The sequence below is a fragment of the Rosa rugosa genome, chromosome 5, assembly GCF_958449725.1.
Source record: "Rosa rugosa chromosome 5, drRosRugo1.1, whole genome shotgun sequence".
In the NCBI taxonomy this organism is placed as follows: Eukaryota; Viridiplantae; Streptophyta; class Magnoliopsida; order Rosales; family Rosaceae; genus Rosa; species Rosa rugosa.
This window is the reverse complement of record NC_084824.1, coordinates 13452302-13471486: the sequence shown is the minus strand read 5'-3', so window position 1 is coordinate 13471486 and position 19185 is coordinate 13452302. Positions and strand designations below refer to the sequence as shown.

At 37.9% G+C, this 19185-nt stretch overlaps 3 protein-coding genes and 1 long non-coding RNA gene across 4 annotated transcripts; 3 read left to right on the top strand and 1 right to left on the bottom strand.

The window, feature by feature from the left end:
• Positions 1 to 1039: 1039 nt before the first annotated feature.
• Positions 1040 to 2372, top strand: LOC133711223 (MATH domain and coiled-coil domain-containing protein At3g58220-like). The gene is made up of 4 exons (XM_062137378.1): positions 1040 to 1139; positions 1255 to 1552; positions 1819 to 1970; positions 2083 to 2372. The coding sequence occupies exons 1-4, from the start codon at positions 1040 to 1042 to the stop codon at positions 2370 to 2372; spliced, it is 840 nt and encodes a 279-aa protein (XP_061993362.1).
• A 3388-nt stretch (positions 2373 to 5760) lies between these two features.
• On the top strand, positions 5761 to 11164 carry LOC133711222 (uncharacterized). Its single transcript, XM_062137377.1, has 5 exons — positions 5761 to 6005; positions 6132 to 6345; positions 10048 to 10376; positions 10767 to 10933; positions 11070 to 11164. The coding sequence occupies exons 1-5, from the start codon at positions 5761 to 5763 to the stop codon at positions 11162 to 11164; spliced, it is 1050 nt and encodes a 349-aa protein (XP_061993361.1).
• On the bottom strand, positions 6990 to 9783 carry LOC133712983 (uncharacterized). Its single transcript, XR_009847688.1, has 7 exons — positions 9463 to 9783; positions 9267 to 9350; positions 8630 to 8683; positions 8375 to 8458; positions 8206 to 8285; positions 7689 to 7763; positions 6990 to 7446 (listed from the first exon to the last, which is right to left on the bottom strand). It is a non-coding gene; the product is annotated as an uncharacterized LOC133712983 (long non-coding RNA).
• Positions 11165 to 12885: 1721 nt separating the features above from the next.
• LOC133712981 (uncharacterized) lies at positions 12886 to 15516 on the top strand. The gene is made up of 6 exons (XM_062139091.1): positions 12886 to 13175; positions 13302 to 13428; positions 14131 to 14306; positions 14441 to 14750; positions 14861 to 15030; positions 15104 to 15516. The coding sequence occupies exons 1-6, from the start codon at positions 13148 to 13150 to the stop codon at positions 15256 to 15258; spliced, it is 966 nt and encodes a 321-aa protein (XP_061995075.1). The 5' UTR covers positions 12886 to 13147; the 3' UTR covers positions 15259 to 15516.
• The last annotated feature ends 3669 nt before the right edge of the window (positions 15517 to 19185 follow it).

Sequence of the window (19185 nt, the reverse complement as noted above, 5' to 3'; positions counted from 1 at the left end):
TAGTCATAAAAATTTTACTCTAGTTAAATCTGATCAGGTAAGATACTCTCTCACCTAAAGGAAATTTTAGATGCAGGAGTTTTCAGATCGTTTTCAGAATCAACACCATTTAGTTACATTCTAAAGGTAGAGTCCTTTTCATTGCTGGCGGATGATTCAATTGCGGAGACAAATGTTAAATGTGAATCAGGGGTCTTCGGAGCCGGAGGATACAATTGGTAATTATATATATTCTATCAATTATTGTACTATCGCTTCTCCCTGTCTCTCAAGACCATATGTCGAGAACAATACTATGTATATTATAGAAGTTAAGTACTTACGAATAAACAGTTGAATTAAATTGCTCGGTGGTCGGAAAGGTGGAAGTTGGTAAAATTTAATAGAGCTAAAATCATTTACTATCTTAAACTTTACACTTAAAATCCGTTGTGCCCTCAAACTTCTAATTTGATCGCATGTGTCCTTATATTTTCCAATTTGATCTATTATAACCAATCCTTCACTAATCCATCAATTTATTCATAGGATTAATTTCAGTTTACATACTCCAACTTTAGGCCAATTTTCATGTTAGTCCCTATTTTTCTAATTTTATCAAGACTACCCCTGTGCTCTCAATTTTAATCAGCCGTGTCCAATTCTCGAAACTCATCCAAATCTTCCGTCAAGTGATGACATGGCAAGTGATGACGGCGGGATAAGCCTGGACTTCCCAACTTTAGATTGCGCTGATCTGTTTTCTTGGTCTGTTATTTTTTCTTGTTGATTAGATGCGTTGAGGAGTTGGCGTAATTATCTTCCCTCCTCTTTTGTTGTATTTTCTACTACTGCCTTTTAAAAAAAATTGGGGTTTGGGGAAGCTTGCTGCTCTCACCCATCTTCCCGTTTTCATCAAAAAAAAAAAAAAAAAAACACTTTGATGGTGTTTACTTAATTATTTCCTTTTTATATGCTTGCGGCACACAGGAAACTTGTGTTCTACCCAAATGGAAACAAGAAGAAGAATGTAAAAGACCACATCTCTCTCTACTTGGTAATGGCGGGGGAGAACTCACTCCAGCCTGGTGAGGAAGTATATGTTGATTTCAGGTTATTTTTGCTTGATCAGATAAAGAGCAAGTACTTGGTTGTTGAAGGTATGTATGAATCATATATTATACTTTAGTTACACATGTTAACTTTCATGATGCAAAGTGCATAGCTTATATATGTTCAATTTATTTATTGATCTTTTTGTGTTGCAATCCTCAGATGCTTTTACAAGGAACTTTTGCTTTCAAAGGGAGATGTCTGGTGCGGTCGGTTTTGATAAACTTGTCTCTCTAAGGGACTTTACTGATGCCTCCAGTGGTTATCTAATTGATGATAAATGTGTGTTTGGAGCTGAGGTCTTTGTTTGTAATGGAAGAAGACCCGTACCCCAAGCAGATTGTCTATCAATAAGGAAGACTACTTCACAGAAGTACAAGCATACTTGGAAGGTTAGGAACTTTTCAAGCTTAGCCGCTCAATGCTATGAAGAACGATTTACGGCTGGAGGCCAGAAATGGTACTTATTATTAATACCCTTCTCTCTCTTTCTTTCTTCTTTTGTGTGACAATTCAATAAATACTTCTCTTACTCTTATTTAGTTAGTGAAGCTTATGATAAGAAAAGAAAAAAAAAAAAAACCAAAGGAGCTAGCTAGTGTGTCTTAAGGTTTGATGTCACGTTACATGTTCTTCGATCCATGAGCGCAATAAAATTTTCCAAGTTAATACTTGTTAAAAGTTCACTTCAAATGCTCTTGTTCATGTGTACGTTACTTGTTGCAGGAAGATAACTCTCTATCCCGCGGGGAATGGTGGTGGAGCGGGTACTCATCTCAGTCTTTTTCTGGCATTAGCTGATCCAGAAAATCTTCCTGATGGCACCAAAATATCTACCAATTATTGCCTGCGCGTTGTAGATCAAATACATGGGCCTTGTATTAAACATAGTGCGTAAGCTTTGGTCGTTATTTCTATTGATAATATATATATATATCAATCAAATGCTTGCTTACGAAAATAAAATCATTCCCCCTCTCCTGCTTGTAGGTGTAAGTGGTCGTATTTTCAGTGGCACTGATAAGAGTTGGGGTTGGCAACATTTCATTACACTGGACCATTTCAGACGGGAAGACAAAGGGTTTTTGAGGAGGGATACTTGCATAGTGGAGGCAGAGCTCACGATCAATGGAACTGCTATGGTACTACGTACCTCAGGCGAAAATGACACTAACAATCGGAAAGATGTCAATGTCGAAAGATTTGCTGAGGGATCACGCACTTTGTGTAAAAAGAAAACTCTTATGAACTACATTTTAACTTGGTTCAATCAGATGTAAATAGTATAAAATGGATGTGGCAACTTTATTGCTATTGTACTAAATTTGGTTAAATTATATTGCAATTTTGGTTCAGTTAGATGTAAAATGAATGTATGATAAACATCACACTACTATAGACAACCCAATCAAATCTACTCTCCCTCCCCCATATCTATTTAGGTGCAGATCTGTGCTAACTATATGAGTGAAAAACTAAATATATGAGTCAAAAACAATCATACTCTATTAGGTTACCTAATAGTCAAGAAATAATTCATGATTTTTTTTTTTTTGGATCTAATCGAGATTACACAGTTCCTCAAAGGCTTCCTAGACCAAGAGACTAATCCATGCGGGGGGATCATGTCAGAACACTTCCCCTGGCCACTAAGAATAGATTGGGATTTTAACTCCAATCAGCATTGGCGGGATTCGAACCCGGGTGTGGGAGTTCCACACCACCCCCACACTTAGAGGCTATAGAAACATGGAATCTATTGCCAGTTTTCAAAAGTTTTGTTAGCTGATTTTCTTTTGCTCTATTTTGATTTGCAGAAAAAAAAAAACACTCCTAACCCTAGAGAGCCAAAAGAAAAAGAAAGGAAGAATCCTTCGGCGGCGCGCACTCCCTTGTGGCGTCGTCGTCGGACGGGTTAAGGTGGACCTAATGTCTAGTGTTGATTGTTCATGGAATAAGCACAGTCCGAGTGGAGGATGCGTGCATGGTGGCTTCGTTGTCGAAAACAAGAGGAGGTTCTGCCGAGGAAGATCATAGCAGGTTCAGCGGTTGGTGGGTGGGGCTGGGATAGATCTCACAGCACGCGGTAGGTGGACAGCGAGAGTTGACATCTGGGGTTACCCGAGTTGGTTTGGGTCTTTTGAAGTCGCATTGTGGAGTGAGGGTGGCGGTGATGCGTGTTGGGGAGGGCGGAGAGATGGGGGGACAGCCTGAGGTTGCTCGGTGTAGTGGGTTGGCCGCCGGTGGGTGGACGGCGTCGCTTTGGGTGCCAGCAGCAGCCTACTCTATTGGATTGGGCTAAATGGGTTTTGGGCCTGGGCTTGGGCTCTGGGCCCAAGCTCCATTTATTTTATGCTTTATTGTTTTTTATTGTTATTTGTTAAATGTGCCTTTATGCCGGCAATAAGTTCTTACCACTCTATGGTAGGGCGACGTGGGCTTGGTCCTAGTATGCACACTTTGTGTGCCTTGTCTGGCCTAGCGATGCGACGAGCTGTTTGTTTGATTAAATGGACTTAACCTCCAGTGGCAGAATGAAATTGAGTGCCGCCAGATTTATTTTTGTGTGGCAACATAGTGGGAAAGATGTGCTATTTATAATGATGTTTCTTCGTTATAGAGTTATCTTTCCGGTATGTCACCGCTATATCAAAGCAAATGGAGTAGTCATTCGTGCACTCTTTGCTAATTGGTGCTTGATAAAATACATAGATTTTGTAGAGAATTTTGGTATTATTTCAGGATGTTCTCTTTATGCTTATTGTAATATGGGGTTCAGGCTCTACGTACCCCCCCCCCCAAAATGTATTATGTAATTTCATTAATCAAGGCTTGAGAGCAGCCGCACTAGCCCCATTTCAAAAAAATAAAAATAATAATAATAATCTTTTCTCTCATGATTTATGAATAATCAATGTGTCATTCTTTCCGAGCTGAAATCTTGCCATTAAGAAGTTTCTAGTATACAATCCCCTCCTTGGCTTCCTTGGCTTTCATTCTCAGCCATTGATTAATTAAAAGTCTAATGGTGCAATTGACTATTAAATATTCAAATAATGCCTTTTACAACCTAACGCCGTTTAACTTCCTTCCAAATTTGATGTTAACACTAAAAAACGACGATACCGCAGGCCGAATCCTATTGTCGTCCTATGACCTTCCATCTCTTCTGGCGGCCTCTTCTCCTTCTCTGTTTCACGATCTGAGATCGGCACACAGTGGGTGGCGGAAGAGAACGACCAGATCCATTCACCAGCGTCAGCAAGAACATGATTGATACAATCAAGAAGTACAAATTGGTGGGCAGCATGTGGTAATTCTCAACTTGCAGCATTGAGTCATTAGCAAATAACAAACCATAGAATGAAAAACAGAGCAATTTCTATGGTGATGGGCATGAATAAAATTGCCAAAACAATTCTCAGTACTTTCATATTCTATGCTTTGCAATTTTCATAAACAATTGATAAAAAGAGACATCTATCAAGTGGGTGATTGTCTAATCCTGTAAGAGAATTAAGGCCGTGCGATTTTGTCTATAAATTGTAGTTTTGCTGCAAACGGGTTTTGAGGAGTGATCACTGGTCATAGAAAAGGTATTTGATGGGATTTCAGTCCTTATTTGAGGAGTGATCACTGGACATATATAGAAAAGGTGGGATTTCAATCCTTAGTGAAGGCAGAAATTGGTCTTCGAATACTCTCATGGGTTTTTAGTACTGAGAATTAGTCTTTGGCATATATTCTCATGTCGGTGCTGTCAGAGCTAAATCAAATGGGTTGAATGATGGTTTTTTCTCTGGGTATTCGATTCGCTGTACCAGGGTATGGGTTGAAAACTGAATGTGGAGCTTGCAAGCCCGAGGAAGATGGTGGGGAAAGAAAGGAGGAGATTTATTTGTAAATGGCGTTTATGTGTTGTTAACAGTAGAATTCTAAGTTAAATGCATTTAATGTCTGTTTTGCTGATGTGGAGTTTTACTGGCCTTTGGATTATTATGTAATCTACGGTTGAGGTTGAAAGTCAAGTCAATTATGCATTGACTCTTCCATCACTTTTTTTTTTCCCCGGCATCAACACCTTGAAGGCTTGACGGAGCCAATACGTCGTCCTGTTCCAAACCAAAACCAACTCCAATGAATTTGCAACCTGTATCAGTTCTTCTACAAAGCTGGAAGCCTCCAATGACGTACGGCTCGCCGTTTATGCCTAGGTCATCGTCCCAATTGCAACCCTTAAATAAGCACACGCTCACCATGACGTACGTTGCCGGCGGCCTCCGAACTCTCTCCACGCAAACGGAGCCTTAAGTACTCGCATCTGTCACCAGTTCCTGCTCGGCACATAGCTCCTGTTAGCGCAGCCAGGTTATCAAATAGTTCCTCTACCTAAACAGAACAAAAATAAAAATTTGCTTGTTCTCCCATTCTTGATTTTTTTTTTTCTTCTTGTACTACGGATTTTAATCTATACTGCTAGGTTGCCATTGCAATGGAGCTGCTTGGAATCACTTGTCCCAGTACTCAGCGCAGCAGCTTGGGCAGTCCAGCTGATATCGAGCTTGCTCATGTTCTTCAGGGAGTCTCAAAGCCCTAGATTATTAGACCAAAGACAAAGTAGCGGCTTAGTTCCGCAAGGTGAGTCTTCTAGCACTTGTAAATTAATTAATGGCTGCATCAAGTGGGTTGATACTTGATAGAGATTTTTGCTTGTTCTTTAGTTACTTACGGGTCATTGTATGTGTAAATCACTATTTGATTTCAGAGGTAGGGAAATCAGGGATGTGCAAACCATTTCTAGATGCTACTCCAACTCATTACACTGTAAAAATAGAGTTATTTTCAAGGCTAAAGAATTTTTGTGAAGAGGATCCATATGAATCAAGAGAGTTTGAAGCTGGAGGATACAAATGGTAATATTATCATCTTCTACACCACATGTACTTTCTTAACTGCATTTTAATTTCTTTTTCTATTTCTACATGCATTAATTATTAATTAGACATTATTCTTACATATGTATGTGCTTGCACACATAGGAAACTGGTACTCTACCCAGATGGAAACAAGAGAAGAAATGTGGAAGGTCACATCTCTCTCTACTTGGAAATAGCTGGAACAAATTTATTTCAGCCTGGTTGGGAGGTACATGTTGATTTTAGATTGTTCTTGCTTGATCAGCATAAAAGAGTCTACTTGGTTTTTGAAGGTATTATCTGCTTCAGTGTAACTGAATTCTCATCCAGCACGAATGTGAACCGCTTATATACTTTTTTCATATGTATGCAAAGACCATTGCTCATTTTCTTATTTTTGGTTTTGGTGATGCTTTTAATAGATGCTTCTACACAGAAAATGTGCTTCAATGGAGATATGCCTTGTGCGCACTACAACAAATTTCCCCAAAGCACACTGATTTGAATTAGTCCCTATTGGGACAAAGCACACTGAAAACAGTGGCTAATGGCATTAGCCACTATGCAGCAACTAATGAGATATCAGTCCCCTCTATTGCAGGTGCTAATGGGACTAAGCACACTGTTAAATTATCAGTGGGATGCCTTTAACCAAGGCAAAATTGCATCCAAATCAGTGCCAAAGCAACTGATCCAAATATCAGTGGCTTCTGAATTCCACTGATATCAGTGGCAAAATCATTAAACTGGAATAAAAAAAATAGGTGCCAAATACTAGCAAATACTAGTATTTGGCACCTCTACATTTCATGTACTGTATACTATATTAAAAAAAATGCATCATACAACAAATTCGCCTACTAAAAATAATTCATTACATCCAGAGACAACAAAATTTCTTCTCCACAACTGCAACCCTTCTTTGATATGGATAAACTCTTGTGCTCACAGTACCTGATGAGCAAAAGTGAATGAATCTGCAGATAATGTTCATGAATCTGCTATAGGCAAAAGTGAATGAAAAAAATGAATTTCGTATCTGAGTCAATATTCATTGAACTCAAACATTTAAACAAAAAACATTACTGAAATGAAAGCTAAAACATTCTGAGCTAAAGGTTGGTCAGAATTTCTTGTTAAGGCAACTCATGAGTCCTTTACGATTCAAATGTCACAGAAGGTCAGAAAATCAAGTGACTAATTCATGTCAACATTCATTGCTGAGGATGAAATCTATTGCCTAAACCTCAAACTATCATTGATCAACACTATTGATACGATTAATATGTTGTAGAGTACAAACAAATAGAAATGTTATAAATTCATGAATAAAAGCCTTTACCTGTAGCTTCATTTATCTTTGACAGTGAACAGATGAAGCTATTGTTTGATTTTTTCCTCTTGCTCAGTGATTTCCAGTTGTGAAACAAAGCTGATGCTGCACAAAATAATTTTGAAAATATTATGTGAGTAGAAATTTTGATAATAGCATTAGTTTGCTATACAGTGCAACAAATGTAAATATCAGAATTCTTTGATGATCAAATTGATAGGGGAATAGCAGAACACAGGTTACTTATGCAGTTTCTTAAGTATCTAATAGTGCAATACAGGTTACTCTCAGCCTTTCAAGATCACAAATTCACAACCATCATAGGTAATAAGATAAACAGATATTACCTAACTCATTCTCCCATATTCGCCCATATCAAACCAAATTTTGCAAAGCTTAAATTTTGTCTTGAACCAAAGCCTCTGCACAACAAGACGGAAAGAAACAAGGAAATTAGATGATTTGGCCCAGTGGTACTGATTCTTCTTATTAACCTAAAATTCATAGCCTCAAGGCGATTGTGATGCATTGCAAACCAGAACCGGAAGAGTACATGACAAATCAAGCTTATATCACCAATCAATTGACAAAACCAGAGATTCCATTGATCTAAGAACTATTTGTTCCTCATATCTATTGTTTAATGGCATTAATAATAAACCAAAAGCTGAAGCATGTGTAACAAGCATATCATAAACTCATAAGCCTTTTCAGAGCACAGATTAAACTCAATTTTCAGCTACAAATTGGCATCACAAAGAACGGAGTAAGCATCAAAACAAAAGTCAACATCAGGAGCTCAATTGCAACAGCAACACTCACCAGCTAAATCACAACCTATTTCATGCGTCTGAATATTCGTACCTACAACATCATGTGTCTGAGATTTGCCCCAAATTGAATTCAACATCAGTCCTTAATCCTAAAATTTGTCCTTATGCAACCTGACACAACATTGAAATTCAATCACCGTTAAAAAAGTGGACTGACTATAGTAAGTTATCAGTGAGAAAGTTAAAAGAAGCGGATATACCATATATCCCTACATATACATAGAAGTCAACTTTTAAACATAATTCTCCACTGACATCACAGCTACCAAATCAAGAGCAGCTTCCTGCCAAAAAGAAAAAATGTAGATTAAATCACATATCAGTTCCTAATAAAAGAACTTAAAATTAAACGAGATGACATCCTATATCTGGAGAAATTAAGCAATATATCTATAATCTAAATATAGTAGCCAACTTCTCCCTTCCAGAGGCAATAAGCTCTGTTATGTTTTTACCCTCAACTTCCTTGAGAAGAAACTGAAGCCTGTCATCATCTGCTTCAGCACCAACTGTGAAAAAGATAAATGTGTTAGCACTATGAACATTAAAACCCGACCCTCTACATGCACAGTTCTACTCAATCAACTGATCAAAATACACATAACAATCCCGATTTACAATATTAATTGCTCTAAGATTCATTGCAGATAGATAATGCAAATACTAGAAACACTTGGGAAAAAGAAAAACTACAAAGTTCAATATGTTGTAATAACAATGGCAAATGAGTGAAAAATGTACACGAACAAAAGTGCTTCTAAATACAAGTCATGTTAATCCTAAAGCAGATTTTAGCGACTCAAAAAGCATAGCATTTAAACCCAATTCCTCAAGCCCCAATCCTTTGTAGTAAGTAATAAACCATTTTCATTGGACTGAGTCTTAAGTAATAACAAACAAAACGCTACAGTAGAGTTACAGAATAGAAAACGCTATTGCTAAGTCTCAAAATTGAAAACCCACATGGTAAAGTAGGAATACAGAACATGAATTTCGAAATCAACAACACTAATCGATCAGAAAGACACAAATTTTGGGCATATGTTTAACAACACAATGCGTAAATGAAGCAAAGAGATCAAAAAGAGGTACCGGCGCCAAGGATGCTCTTGATGTCTTCGGTTCTGGTCTTGCCCCCCAACACAGCGAGCAAATAAACAGCGATCACCTTCATCTCTGTTTTCGCGAGTTACAAAACAGTATCATATCAATCAGAACCGAACAGGGAGAGAGAGACAAATCTAACGCCTTATACAGATACAGAGAGATAGAGAGAAAGAGAGAGTACTTGAGAGAGAGAATGAGAGAGAGAGAGAGAGGCTGTGGATCTGCAGAGTATGAAGAAGGGTGAGTTACCGCGAGCAACCCAACCTCCAGGCTCAGGCCCCCCACTGCCCTTCCCCATCGAAGGCCTTTGAGACCTTGTAGATCCAAATCATCGTCGTTGTTGGAGAACGTAACTACAAATCCGCCGGTCCACCTAACCCAACCTCGAATCACCAAAGCCTCGAGGTTGCTTTAGGCCCAACAATAACATGGCTTTTGAAACTCTTATCCAGAAAATCGAGCGATTCTAGTTTTTCACTCACAAAATTGCATGATAACGAGAGAGAGACCGGAGAGAGAGGCAGAGAGCAGGCTAGGGTTTTTAGTCGAAGCAAGTGAATATATAGTAAAGAGGAGAGGTTTGCTGTCTCGACACCACACCATAAGAGTTCTCAAGAACTCAGCCCAAAATAGGAACCCTGGAGCCCACTTATATTATAATTATAATGCATTTGGCACTGTTTCAGTACCAGCATAACCTCTATTCACCCATTAGGCACTGATGTACAGTGGAAGACAAAAAAGTCACACTGATTTTTTAAATCAGTGTGATACTGTTCTCTTAAGGACTGATGAGTTTTTAGTGGCTACAAAAGAGGTGCTATTGGGGAAATTTGTAGTAGTGGCGGCCGGTTTTGATAAGCTTATCAGTGTTAAAGATTTTACTGATGACTCCAACGGATATCTAGTTGATGACACGTGCGTGTTTGGTGCTGAGGTCTTTGTCTGTAAAGAAAGGAGAACAGGCAAAGGAGAGTGTCTATCAAGGATCCAGAATCCTTCAACGTACAAGTATGTTTGGAAAATTGATAATTTTTTAAAGACAGATGCCGTATGCCATTGTTCAGAAGCATTCAGTGCTGGAAATCAGAAATGGTATATTTGTTAAGCCCTCTTAATTCTTCTTTAATTTCAATATATTGTGAAATCCCATCTCCCTCTTCTCTCACCATGTAGAAGTTGAGCTTATTAATTACACCAACAAAATCAAAAGAATTAATAAGCTCAACTTCTACATGGTGAGAGAAGAGGGAGATGGGATTTCACAATATAATTAATAAAAATGAAACAAAATGAAATTTTGCTCCGAGTTTTGAAGCATAGCTGCGCAATTTGAATTATGACGAAGTGCTGAAAATATAGTTTTCGTTTTTCAAAAAAAAAAAAAAAAAAATATAGTTTTCGTAATTGGTTGCTCGTTGGTTGATAGAAGTTACAAGTTTACATATTCTTGTTAACCTCATATCTTTTCATTGGTTGTTGCAGGAAGATAGAACTCTATCCCAAGGGAATTAATAAAGGAAAGGGTAGTCATGTTTCTCTGTTTTTTAAACTGGCTAATCCGGAAACCCTTCCTCCTGGCTCTAAAATATATGCAGACTATACTCTACGCATCCAAGATCAAATTCATTTCAAGCATGATCATGGAAGAGGTGAAAAAAGCGGCCAATTTATGTGGCAATGTTGAGACATGCACATGTTTGCGTAGTTACAATATCAGCTTGTATAATTTTATGGCTGTATATTACTAATAATCAATCGGTTTTTTTCTTTTTTTCCTGCTTGTAGGTAGTGCCAGTTTCCACGCTACAGACACATCTTGGGGTTGGTTTAAATTCATCAACAAGACACTTTCAGTCAAGCTGGCAATGGGTTTTTGGTGAATGATACTTGCATAGTGGAGGCAGAGGTCACTGTACGTGGAATAACCAGAGCTCTTTAGAAAGAGGCACCGACTTTTATTTGAAGTATGAATGAAAGGGATGCGTCCACCGAATGGTTGTACACTTGTACTCTTCATGAAGGGATATACTTGTGTTTCTTGATGACATAGTCCATTATTACAAAATTATTCTATTCCATATTACTACAAGAAACATTGGTTCGTATTCAATTACGTTTGAAGATGCACAATTCATGTGCCTACGAGTTATACTATTTAATTAGAGTTCTGCCTCAAGGAACTTTCCCTTTAAACTTCTTCGGGAAATTAATGGACACACCAAGTTCACCTCCGACTCATTTTTATCTCAGGTCCGAGTCTCTAGTCTCTACCCTTATCAAATCGAGAGAGAAAGAATCATAAACTCCCGGTACTGTCAGAGTAATTACTAACAACAAGTGGATAATATTATCCACATCCATTAATATCATCATTGGCTTGAATATGTTACCCTCTTCAAGGAGGGTAAAACCGAAACTAGATAGGAGGAACAGCAATGAGGAAAGAAACCGCTGCCACTTATTGTTAGGATCGATGACAACGACAGATAATTCACGATGGGAAGAGACTCCAAGACATCTGAGTAGACTTGGGTGAGAACAGAATCCTCTAAATTTGGCACAGAGGCGCTTCTTCTTTTCTGAGAGGAACGTACGTATAGAAATATAATATCACTTTTTTGAGAATTAGAAATATAATATCACTTCAACACAGAAAATTTGGAAGGAGAAGAATAATTGAAAATTTAGAGCTGGTCCTAGGGGTATGCATGGGATCTTTTTATTTTATATTATATTTTTTATGATACAAGAACATAAGAAAAGATACATCGTTATATACTCATGTTAAGAGACTAGTATACCATTATATACACAAACAAATATATCAATTGTCATATACGTGAATTAAACCACTCTGATACCATGATACAATGAAATGAGCATCACACTCAAAATCAATTGGTGTGAAGGCCCAGGCATTTTGAGGACTGGCTTGGTGCGTTGTGCGGTTTGTTCTGGTCGGGATTGGGTCGGAAGGGTATGCATGCAAGTGCGTTGTCTTGGGTGGTGGCGTCAACGAGATATTGTTGGTGGCTCTGGAATGGTGGCGACGGTGGTCATGGCCGGTATTGTGATCGTGGTTCTGGTGGTGGTAGGGGTTGGGCCGGGTCAGCCTTGTTGGGCTTGGTCTTAGGCAGTTAATCTCATTCGAGCCATGCTGGGCTGTTTTTCTTTTCTGTCTATATTACTTTTTGTATGTCCTAGTTTAGTGTATAGTCTAGTTGAGTTTCGTGTACGTATAGTGTAGTTGACTAGTCTGTTCTAGCCGAAACTCTTCTATGTGTCTTCTTAGAAGTGTTACCTATGTCTCATACCAGAAATGCGTGCTCGGCAAGTGTAAGTAATGGCTTATATTTTCCTTCGATGGCAAAGTGCATTTGCTAGTATAGAGTTTGCACTCTATTGATTGAGAAGTAGTGTGTGTACCAATTTAAGCGTAGATCTATGCCTTTTTTGGTGTATGTACTATTTCAACCATTGTGGTTGTTTCATTAACTGAATCGCTCTATCTATCAAAATAAAAATTAGTATGGAGGCCCAAATCCTCATAAACATTAAGCTTTAGAAAATCGATTAAAATCTCATATTCAAAAAAGATTTTCACATAATTTCTTTTAAACTCATTAAATTCTATTCAATGTCTATTACTGAGAAAATAACTCTTTCAATTCGTTTCCGTTTATATTTCTAATTGATTGCTTAGTTTTGGAAAGTTTCATATTCTTGATTATCACGATATGTAAGAATTACACAGTAATGAGTAAGCACGGGGGTTTGAAGCCTATAGCTTCCAGGCGTTTGGGTTTCTGTAGATAAAGCAGTCTATTAGTTTCTTTGTTTTCTTTTATTTCGATCTTAAGACCATGGCTAGTCTTGACATCGACCGTAATGGTAAAGATTGATCATTTCCATCTCTATTTCTGTGCAGTATAATTTATATATATAACTGAATGTGCGCGCGCATATATATCACCATTGATGTATGTTTTTGTACTTGTTGCCATGATTAACTTTCAGGCCTGGTATTGAGATCAGTTTCAAAGAAACCTCCGAAAGACTACACGATGAAAATAGTGTCGTTCTCATCTTTAAAATCAGAGGACAGATATGAATCAGGGGAATTTGAGATTGAAGGATACAAATGGTAAGTTATCCTCTTCAACCATTCTGCTAATTCGCGATGTTTTTAGGTTTATGTTTCCCCAACAATTTTTTTTCATAGAATTCCCACCAAATCTCGTGGATTTACCTAGGTCAGGTTACAAAACAATAACTGATTTTTGTATTCGAAACCCATTCGAAAGAGGGGGCAATGTACGAGATAAAAGTTTATTGGTAGCATATTCAGCCAAACGTGTGATTTTTTCACCTACTACGGATCCCATACTACCCCCCATAAACTGAAAATCCATAACCCCAATTGCTACGAGAATGCCATTTAATTGATCTGTGCCTGTTTGAACAGCCTCAGTTAATCCTGTATTTTTTTGATTCTTTATAAGGTTCCTCCTCTGAATGAAATTGAATGGAATCCAGAGAGACCATGTCTTCATTCATAGGATCCCAAGTACCTGGTTTGATTGATCAATCGAACTTTCAATTCTATCGAAACTACTCATTTTCAAATGACATCCACACTGTGTACAAATACTCATTTTGGATATAAAAAATTTCTTATAATTTAATCCATAACCATTTTCGCATTGAATCCACAAATGCATGTATTTTTGAGTTAGCTCGCCAAAAGAAATGTCACTAGCTCGAACGCGTGTTTGTACATTTATATTAGTTCATCTTCAAGATGCTTAGTTAATAGGCAAGATGCATGTTTAAACGTTTACTGCAGGAAACTAGTGCTCTTCCCGAGTGGAAACAAGAAGCATAATGTTAATGACCACATCTCTCTCTACCTGGAAATGGGTGGACAAAAAGCAATAGAGACGGGGAGTATTGTAACGGTTGACTACAAGTTTTTTTTGCTTAATCGGCAAAAGGAGAAGAAGACCTACCTGGTTCTTGAAGGTATATATTAATATAGATCTACTTCATTATGTACATTTTATATGAACAACAAGAGAAGTCTTTTTTTTTTCTTTTTTTGTCGAACAATTTTTGAAGATATGTAACTACTTTTTATGTATTGGATGTCAATGCAGATGCCAATAAAAAGGAGAAGAAGTATTGTTTTTATAGGACAATAGTTGGTGGTTTGGCTGGATTTGATCGATTTATCTCTATTGAAGATTTTACTGATGCCTTCAATGGTTATCTCATTGATGATACATGTGAGTTTGGAGCGGATGTATTTGTATCTAAATCGAGAAGAAAAGGCAAAGGAGAGCGTGTTTCAATGAATCTCAATACCATTATGTACAAACACACTTGGAAAGTTACTGATTTTTCGAAGTTGGACACACCATCTTGTTCACAACCATTCACCGCTGCAGATCAAAAATATTGCACATGGTATTATATCTTTAGTCGATGAAGCTTGAAGATCCTTAATTGCAAATGACACACACGCATATGCAGGTAATCCAATTAAAAATGTTGTCATGTGTTTGTTAATGTTGCAGGAAATTGGTGCTCTATCCCAGGGGTCTAGGCATCGGAAAGGGTAGTCATCTTTCTGTTTTTCTGCATGTATATGAACCGGAAAACCAGCTTCCTATTGGATCTAAGATACTTGCGGAGTATACCATACGCATTATGGATCAAATCCATGGCAAGCATCGTTCTATTAAAGGTAAGATTTACTGGGGATGTAGTGCATAATAACTATTTAGTTAGTATAAACCCCCTGTTTCTTTTTTTTGCAGGTAAAAAGTGGTTCAGTGCCCCGTTTTGGAGTTGGGGTCACTATCAGTTCATTACACAAGAAGCCAACGCGGCGTGCCTTAAGAAAGATAGTTGTATATTGGAGGTCGAAATCTGTATCTTAGGACTTTCCATTCCTGGAATTTCTACGTCATAAATGGGAGTTGCATCATTGAGGCATAATTCAGTATCCTAGGAATTTCTACGCCTAGTCCAAGTTTTTAAAGGAAGCTTTTGCATCTTGAATACAAAAAATATGATAGCTAGCTTTTGGTCTGATGTTAGAAATGTGAGCAGGTTGAAGCTGTCGCCTTTTGGCATGATAATTATTATTACCTTAATTTCGACAATGTTTTGTTATGCATTTTTTTTTCCCGTTATCAATAAAATATAAATAAGGGACCCCTTCTCCCTTTAGGTTGAGGAAGGGATTTGTGCCCGACAATGATGAGATCATCTCTCGCCTAATTCCTTTAATGAACATACCTATAATTTCTGTATTATAGGGAAGCAAAAATAAAAGGTTTAGCCTATTTTTCTTCTAAATTCCAACAAATTCTATATTTTACAGCAATCTTTAAAATCTCCATAATTCTTCCTTAACGGTGCGTTTGGATGAGAAAATTATAAAATCCGTAGGAATTTATAAATAATGGAATCTTTAACTCCATGTCTCCATCAATCTAAAATTCCATTAATTGCAATTTCTATTGTTTGGTTGCATCTATTTAGGATTTGAAATGTGTAATAAATTAAGAAAGTTTAAAACAAATAAAAAGATAAAATAGAAAAAAGTCTTGTTTTGGAAATAAAAATTGAATATTGCAAAGGAATTCGTAAATGACACATATTTTGGTGGAAATTGAAGTGAGGAATTTAAATAACGAATTCCTTCGTTTTTCCATAGAGAAATTTAAAATTCCAATCTGATAATGCCAAACGATGCTGGTGTTTGGTGTACGGAGGATGGAGAGCTTGAAAAAATTGTTCTGGAGTATTTTCAATCACTGTTTGCATCCTCTCAGCCACATGGCACGCATGAAGTAGCATCAGTGCTACCAAGTTGTATTACACAGGAGATGAATGAGTTACTTTCAAAAGACGTCACAAATGATGAAATCTATGGAGCTCTCAAACAAATGCATCCGGCCAAGTCTCCGGGGCCGGACGAGTTTGCTCCGTGTTTCTATCAACACTTTTGGCAGTTAGTTGGGATAGATGTCTCGAATGTTGTTCGGTGCTTTTTGGATTCTGATGATCTAATGAGACAGGTAAACTGTACAAATGTGACGCTAGTGCCCAAGGTGAAAACTATGAGCCATCTACGTCCAATAAGCCTTTGCAATGTTATTTATAAGATTGGTTCCAAGGTACTAGCAAATCGCTTGAAACCTTTACTAGATGATATTATTTCACCATTTCAAAGTGCCTTTGTTCCGGGAAGTTTGATCTCGGATAATTCTTCGGCAACATTCAAAATTTCTCACTTCTTAAAACGTCGGAGGAGGGGTAATGTGGGTTTTGAAGCATTGAAACTAGACATGAGTAAGGCATATGATAAGGTTGAATGGTGTTTTTTGGAGATTGTTCTACAGAGGCTGGGGTTCAGTTCTATTTGGATTACATGGGTTATGAGGTGTTGACGCACAGTCTCTTATTCTTTCATTGTGAATGGGGTGCCTCGGGGCCGTGTTGTTCCTACTAGAAGCCTACGACAGGGGGATGCCATATCCCTGTATCTATTTATACTCTGTGCTGAATCTCTCTCCAGGTTGATATTGAGGACAGAAGAGTTACAACAGATTCTTGGGGTTCAAATTTTCTCTGGTGCTCCCTCGATATCACATCTTTTTTTCTCCGACGACTCCTTCATCTTTTTCAAAGCAGAGAGTGAAGAGTGTATGGCCCTCAAAAATATTTTCATGAGGTACGAGCAAGCTTCTGAACAAGTCATTCATTATCAAAAGAGCTCCATTGCTTTTAGTAAGAATGTGAAGCTGTGGAAATAAGATGAGTTGGTTGCCCTACTAGAAGTGGAGAGAGTAGACAAACATGATAAATACCTTGGCTTACCCATTGAGATCAGATATTCGAAGACTGAAGCCTTTAATTTTTTGACAGAGAAGGTTCGAAAACGCACTTCTGGTTGGAGGTACAAGACATTGAGCACCGCCGGAAAGGAGGTAATGATAAAAGTTGTTGCACAATCTATTCCTACTTATGTAATGAGCTGTTTTGAATTGCCCAAGCATCGATCTTTGTCATGAAATGCATAGTTTGATAGCCAAATTTTGGTGGGGTGAGAAGGGTGACGAGAAGAAGATACATTGGTTGGCATGGGATAAGCTATGTGTTCCTAAGTCGGAAGGTGGGTTGGGTTATTTCCGAAATATGGTGCACTTCAACCAAGCCTTGCTTGCGGAACAAGGGTGGAGGATTCTATAAAATCCTAACTCTTTGATTGCGAGGTTATATAAAACTCGTTACTTTCCGGATCGAAACCGGTTTTTACTTAGGGCACAGTTGATGGGAGGAGGCTCATATGCATGGCATAGTATTTTACATGGAGTGGAGCTTTTACGTAAAGACCTACGTTATCAAGTTGGCAAAGGTAATGTTCTTTCTGTTGGAAATCTGGTCGATGGATGCTACTTCCGTCACCAGATTTTGATTCTCCTACAAAATCACACAAATACAATATATATTAATAATAAATAATTATCATTATTTTATTGTCATATAGATTAAAATAACAAGAATTATAAGACTTATCTCTTCAATTGTAGGCTTCCAAGGAACACATCATTCAAAAAGAGTTTAAGGTTGAGGCGTGTAAACACTGCCCTTAAGAGTAGATTTCGCCCCTCGGAGACAATGTCTCGGTGTAGCAGGTTTGTGGCGCCCTACCCTCCAGGGTACAACAACCTCGATCCTTGTAGGTGTACACTCACAATACTTGGATCGTGTCGAACAGCTTGAAACTTTCTTTTGGTGGATTTAAAGGAAACACATGAATACTTTGATCTCGGAAAGGAAAACAAAGGAGATTGAATTTTGTTGTGTGTTTTTATTTGGAAAGCTAGGGATTATATATATGGCAAGAATGATCAATGCGAAGACAATTTAACAATAGCACTTAAGCTATGTAACTCATGTAACCGAAATGAATATTATGACATTGATTAGGAAGAATCAAAACGTCAAAATAGGAAGGACATTTAAACTCTGTAACTTATGTAACAGAAATGTAATATATATATCTTGACATTGATGAGTAAACCAAAATGGAAGAAAGCAATAAAGAACCACCATAATTGCAGACTTTGAACAAATGAATGATATATGAGTAAACTGATGAAATCTTTGTGTCAATTACAATCAAAGAGAGTTAATGACTATTGCCATCTGCAATTAATGAAGCTTTCAAATTAGCTGGTATTTTGAAATATTCTAACTAAATTCCAACATTTCTGTCTGGAATGATCCATGGCTTCCATTACCACATACTTTTCGTCCGTTTTCATTACCTATGGAGGGTTGGGAGGACATAATGGTCGTCGCTTGAAGAGCCTTTTCTCACCTATGGAGGCGGGGCTGATTGCTCGTATTCCGTTGAGCACTAGATAGGCAGATGATAGCTTAGTATGCATGGCACTTTGATACGAACGGTAGGTATTCTGTTAAGAATGGTTACCATGTTGCTAGAAGAGCAGTGGGTTTGACTAATTATGCCTCGAGTTCTTTGGGTCATGTGGGAGCAAAAGGAAGATACTGGAAGCATCTTTGGGCTGCAAGAATTCCTCCAAAAGTGTGGTCTTTTGCATGGAGGTTATTGCGTGGGATTCTACCTTTGAAGAAAGCTTTGGCTAATAAGCTTAGCTACCCATGCATGGTTATTTAATGTGTGTTTTCTGTGGCTGTGAATTAGAAGATGCCATGCATGTTTCAAGGCATGAAACGGGACCCAATGCTTATGGTCATTTGGAAAGCTTGGCATGAAGGCTATTAAGGTGCATGAGAATTTTCTAGAAGATTGGGTGTTCAATGTTATGGATGTGCTTACTGTGCATGAGGGTGAATGGTT

Excerpts from the sequence above, each read along its gene's own strand:
- LOC133712981 (XM_062139091.1), top strand. The coding sequence starts at position 13,148 with ATGGCTAGTCTTGACATCGACCGTAATG. Across the intron at positions 13,176-13,301 it reads TCTTGACATCGACCGTAATG|GCCTGGTATTGAGATCAGTT; the intron begins GTAAAGATTGAT and ends ATTAACTTTCAG. Across the intron at positions 13,429-14,130 it reads GAGATTGAAGGATACAAATG|GAAACTAGTGCTCTTCCCGA; the intron begins GTAAGTTATCCT and ends CGTTTACTGCAG.
- LOC133711222 (XM_062137377.1), top strand. The coding sequence starts at position 5,761 with ATGGCTGCATCAAGTGGGTTGATACTTGATAGAGATTTTTGCTTGTTC. Across the intron at positions 6,346-10,047 it reads AATTCTCATCCAGCACGAAT|TGTGATACTGTTCTCTTAAG; the intron begins GTGAACCGCTTA and ends TTTTTAAATCAG. Across the intron at positions 10,377-10,766 it reads AGTGCTGGAAATCAGAAATG|GAAGATAGAACTCTATCCCA; the intron begins GTATATTTGTTA and ends TGGTTGTTGCAG.
- LOC133711223 (XM_062137378.1), top strand. The coding sequence starts at position 1,040 with ATGGCGGGGGAGAACTCACTCCAGCCTGGTGAGGAAGTATATGTTGAT. Across the intron at positions 1,140-1,254 it reads CAAGTACTTGGTTGTTGAAG|ATGCTTTTACAAGGAACTTT; the intron begins GTATGTATGAAT and ends TGCAATCCTCAG. Across the intron at positions 1,971-2,082 it reads AGATCAAATACATGGGCCTT|GTGTAAGTGGTCGTATTTTC; the intron begins GTATTAAACATA and ends TCCTGCTTGTAG.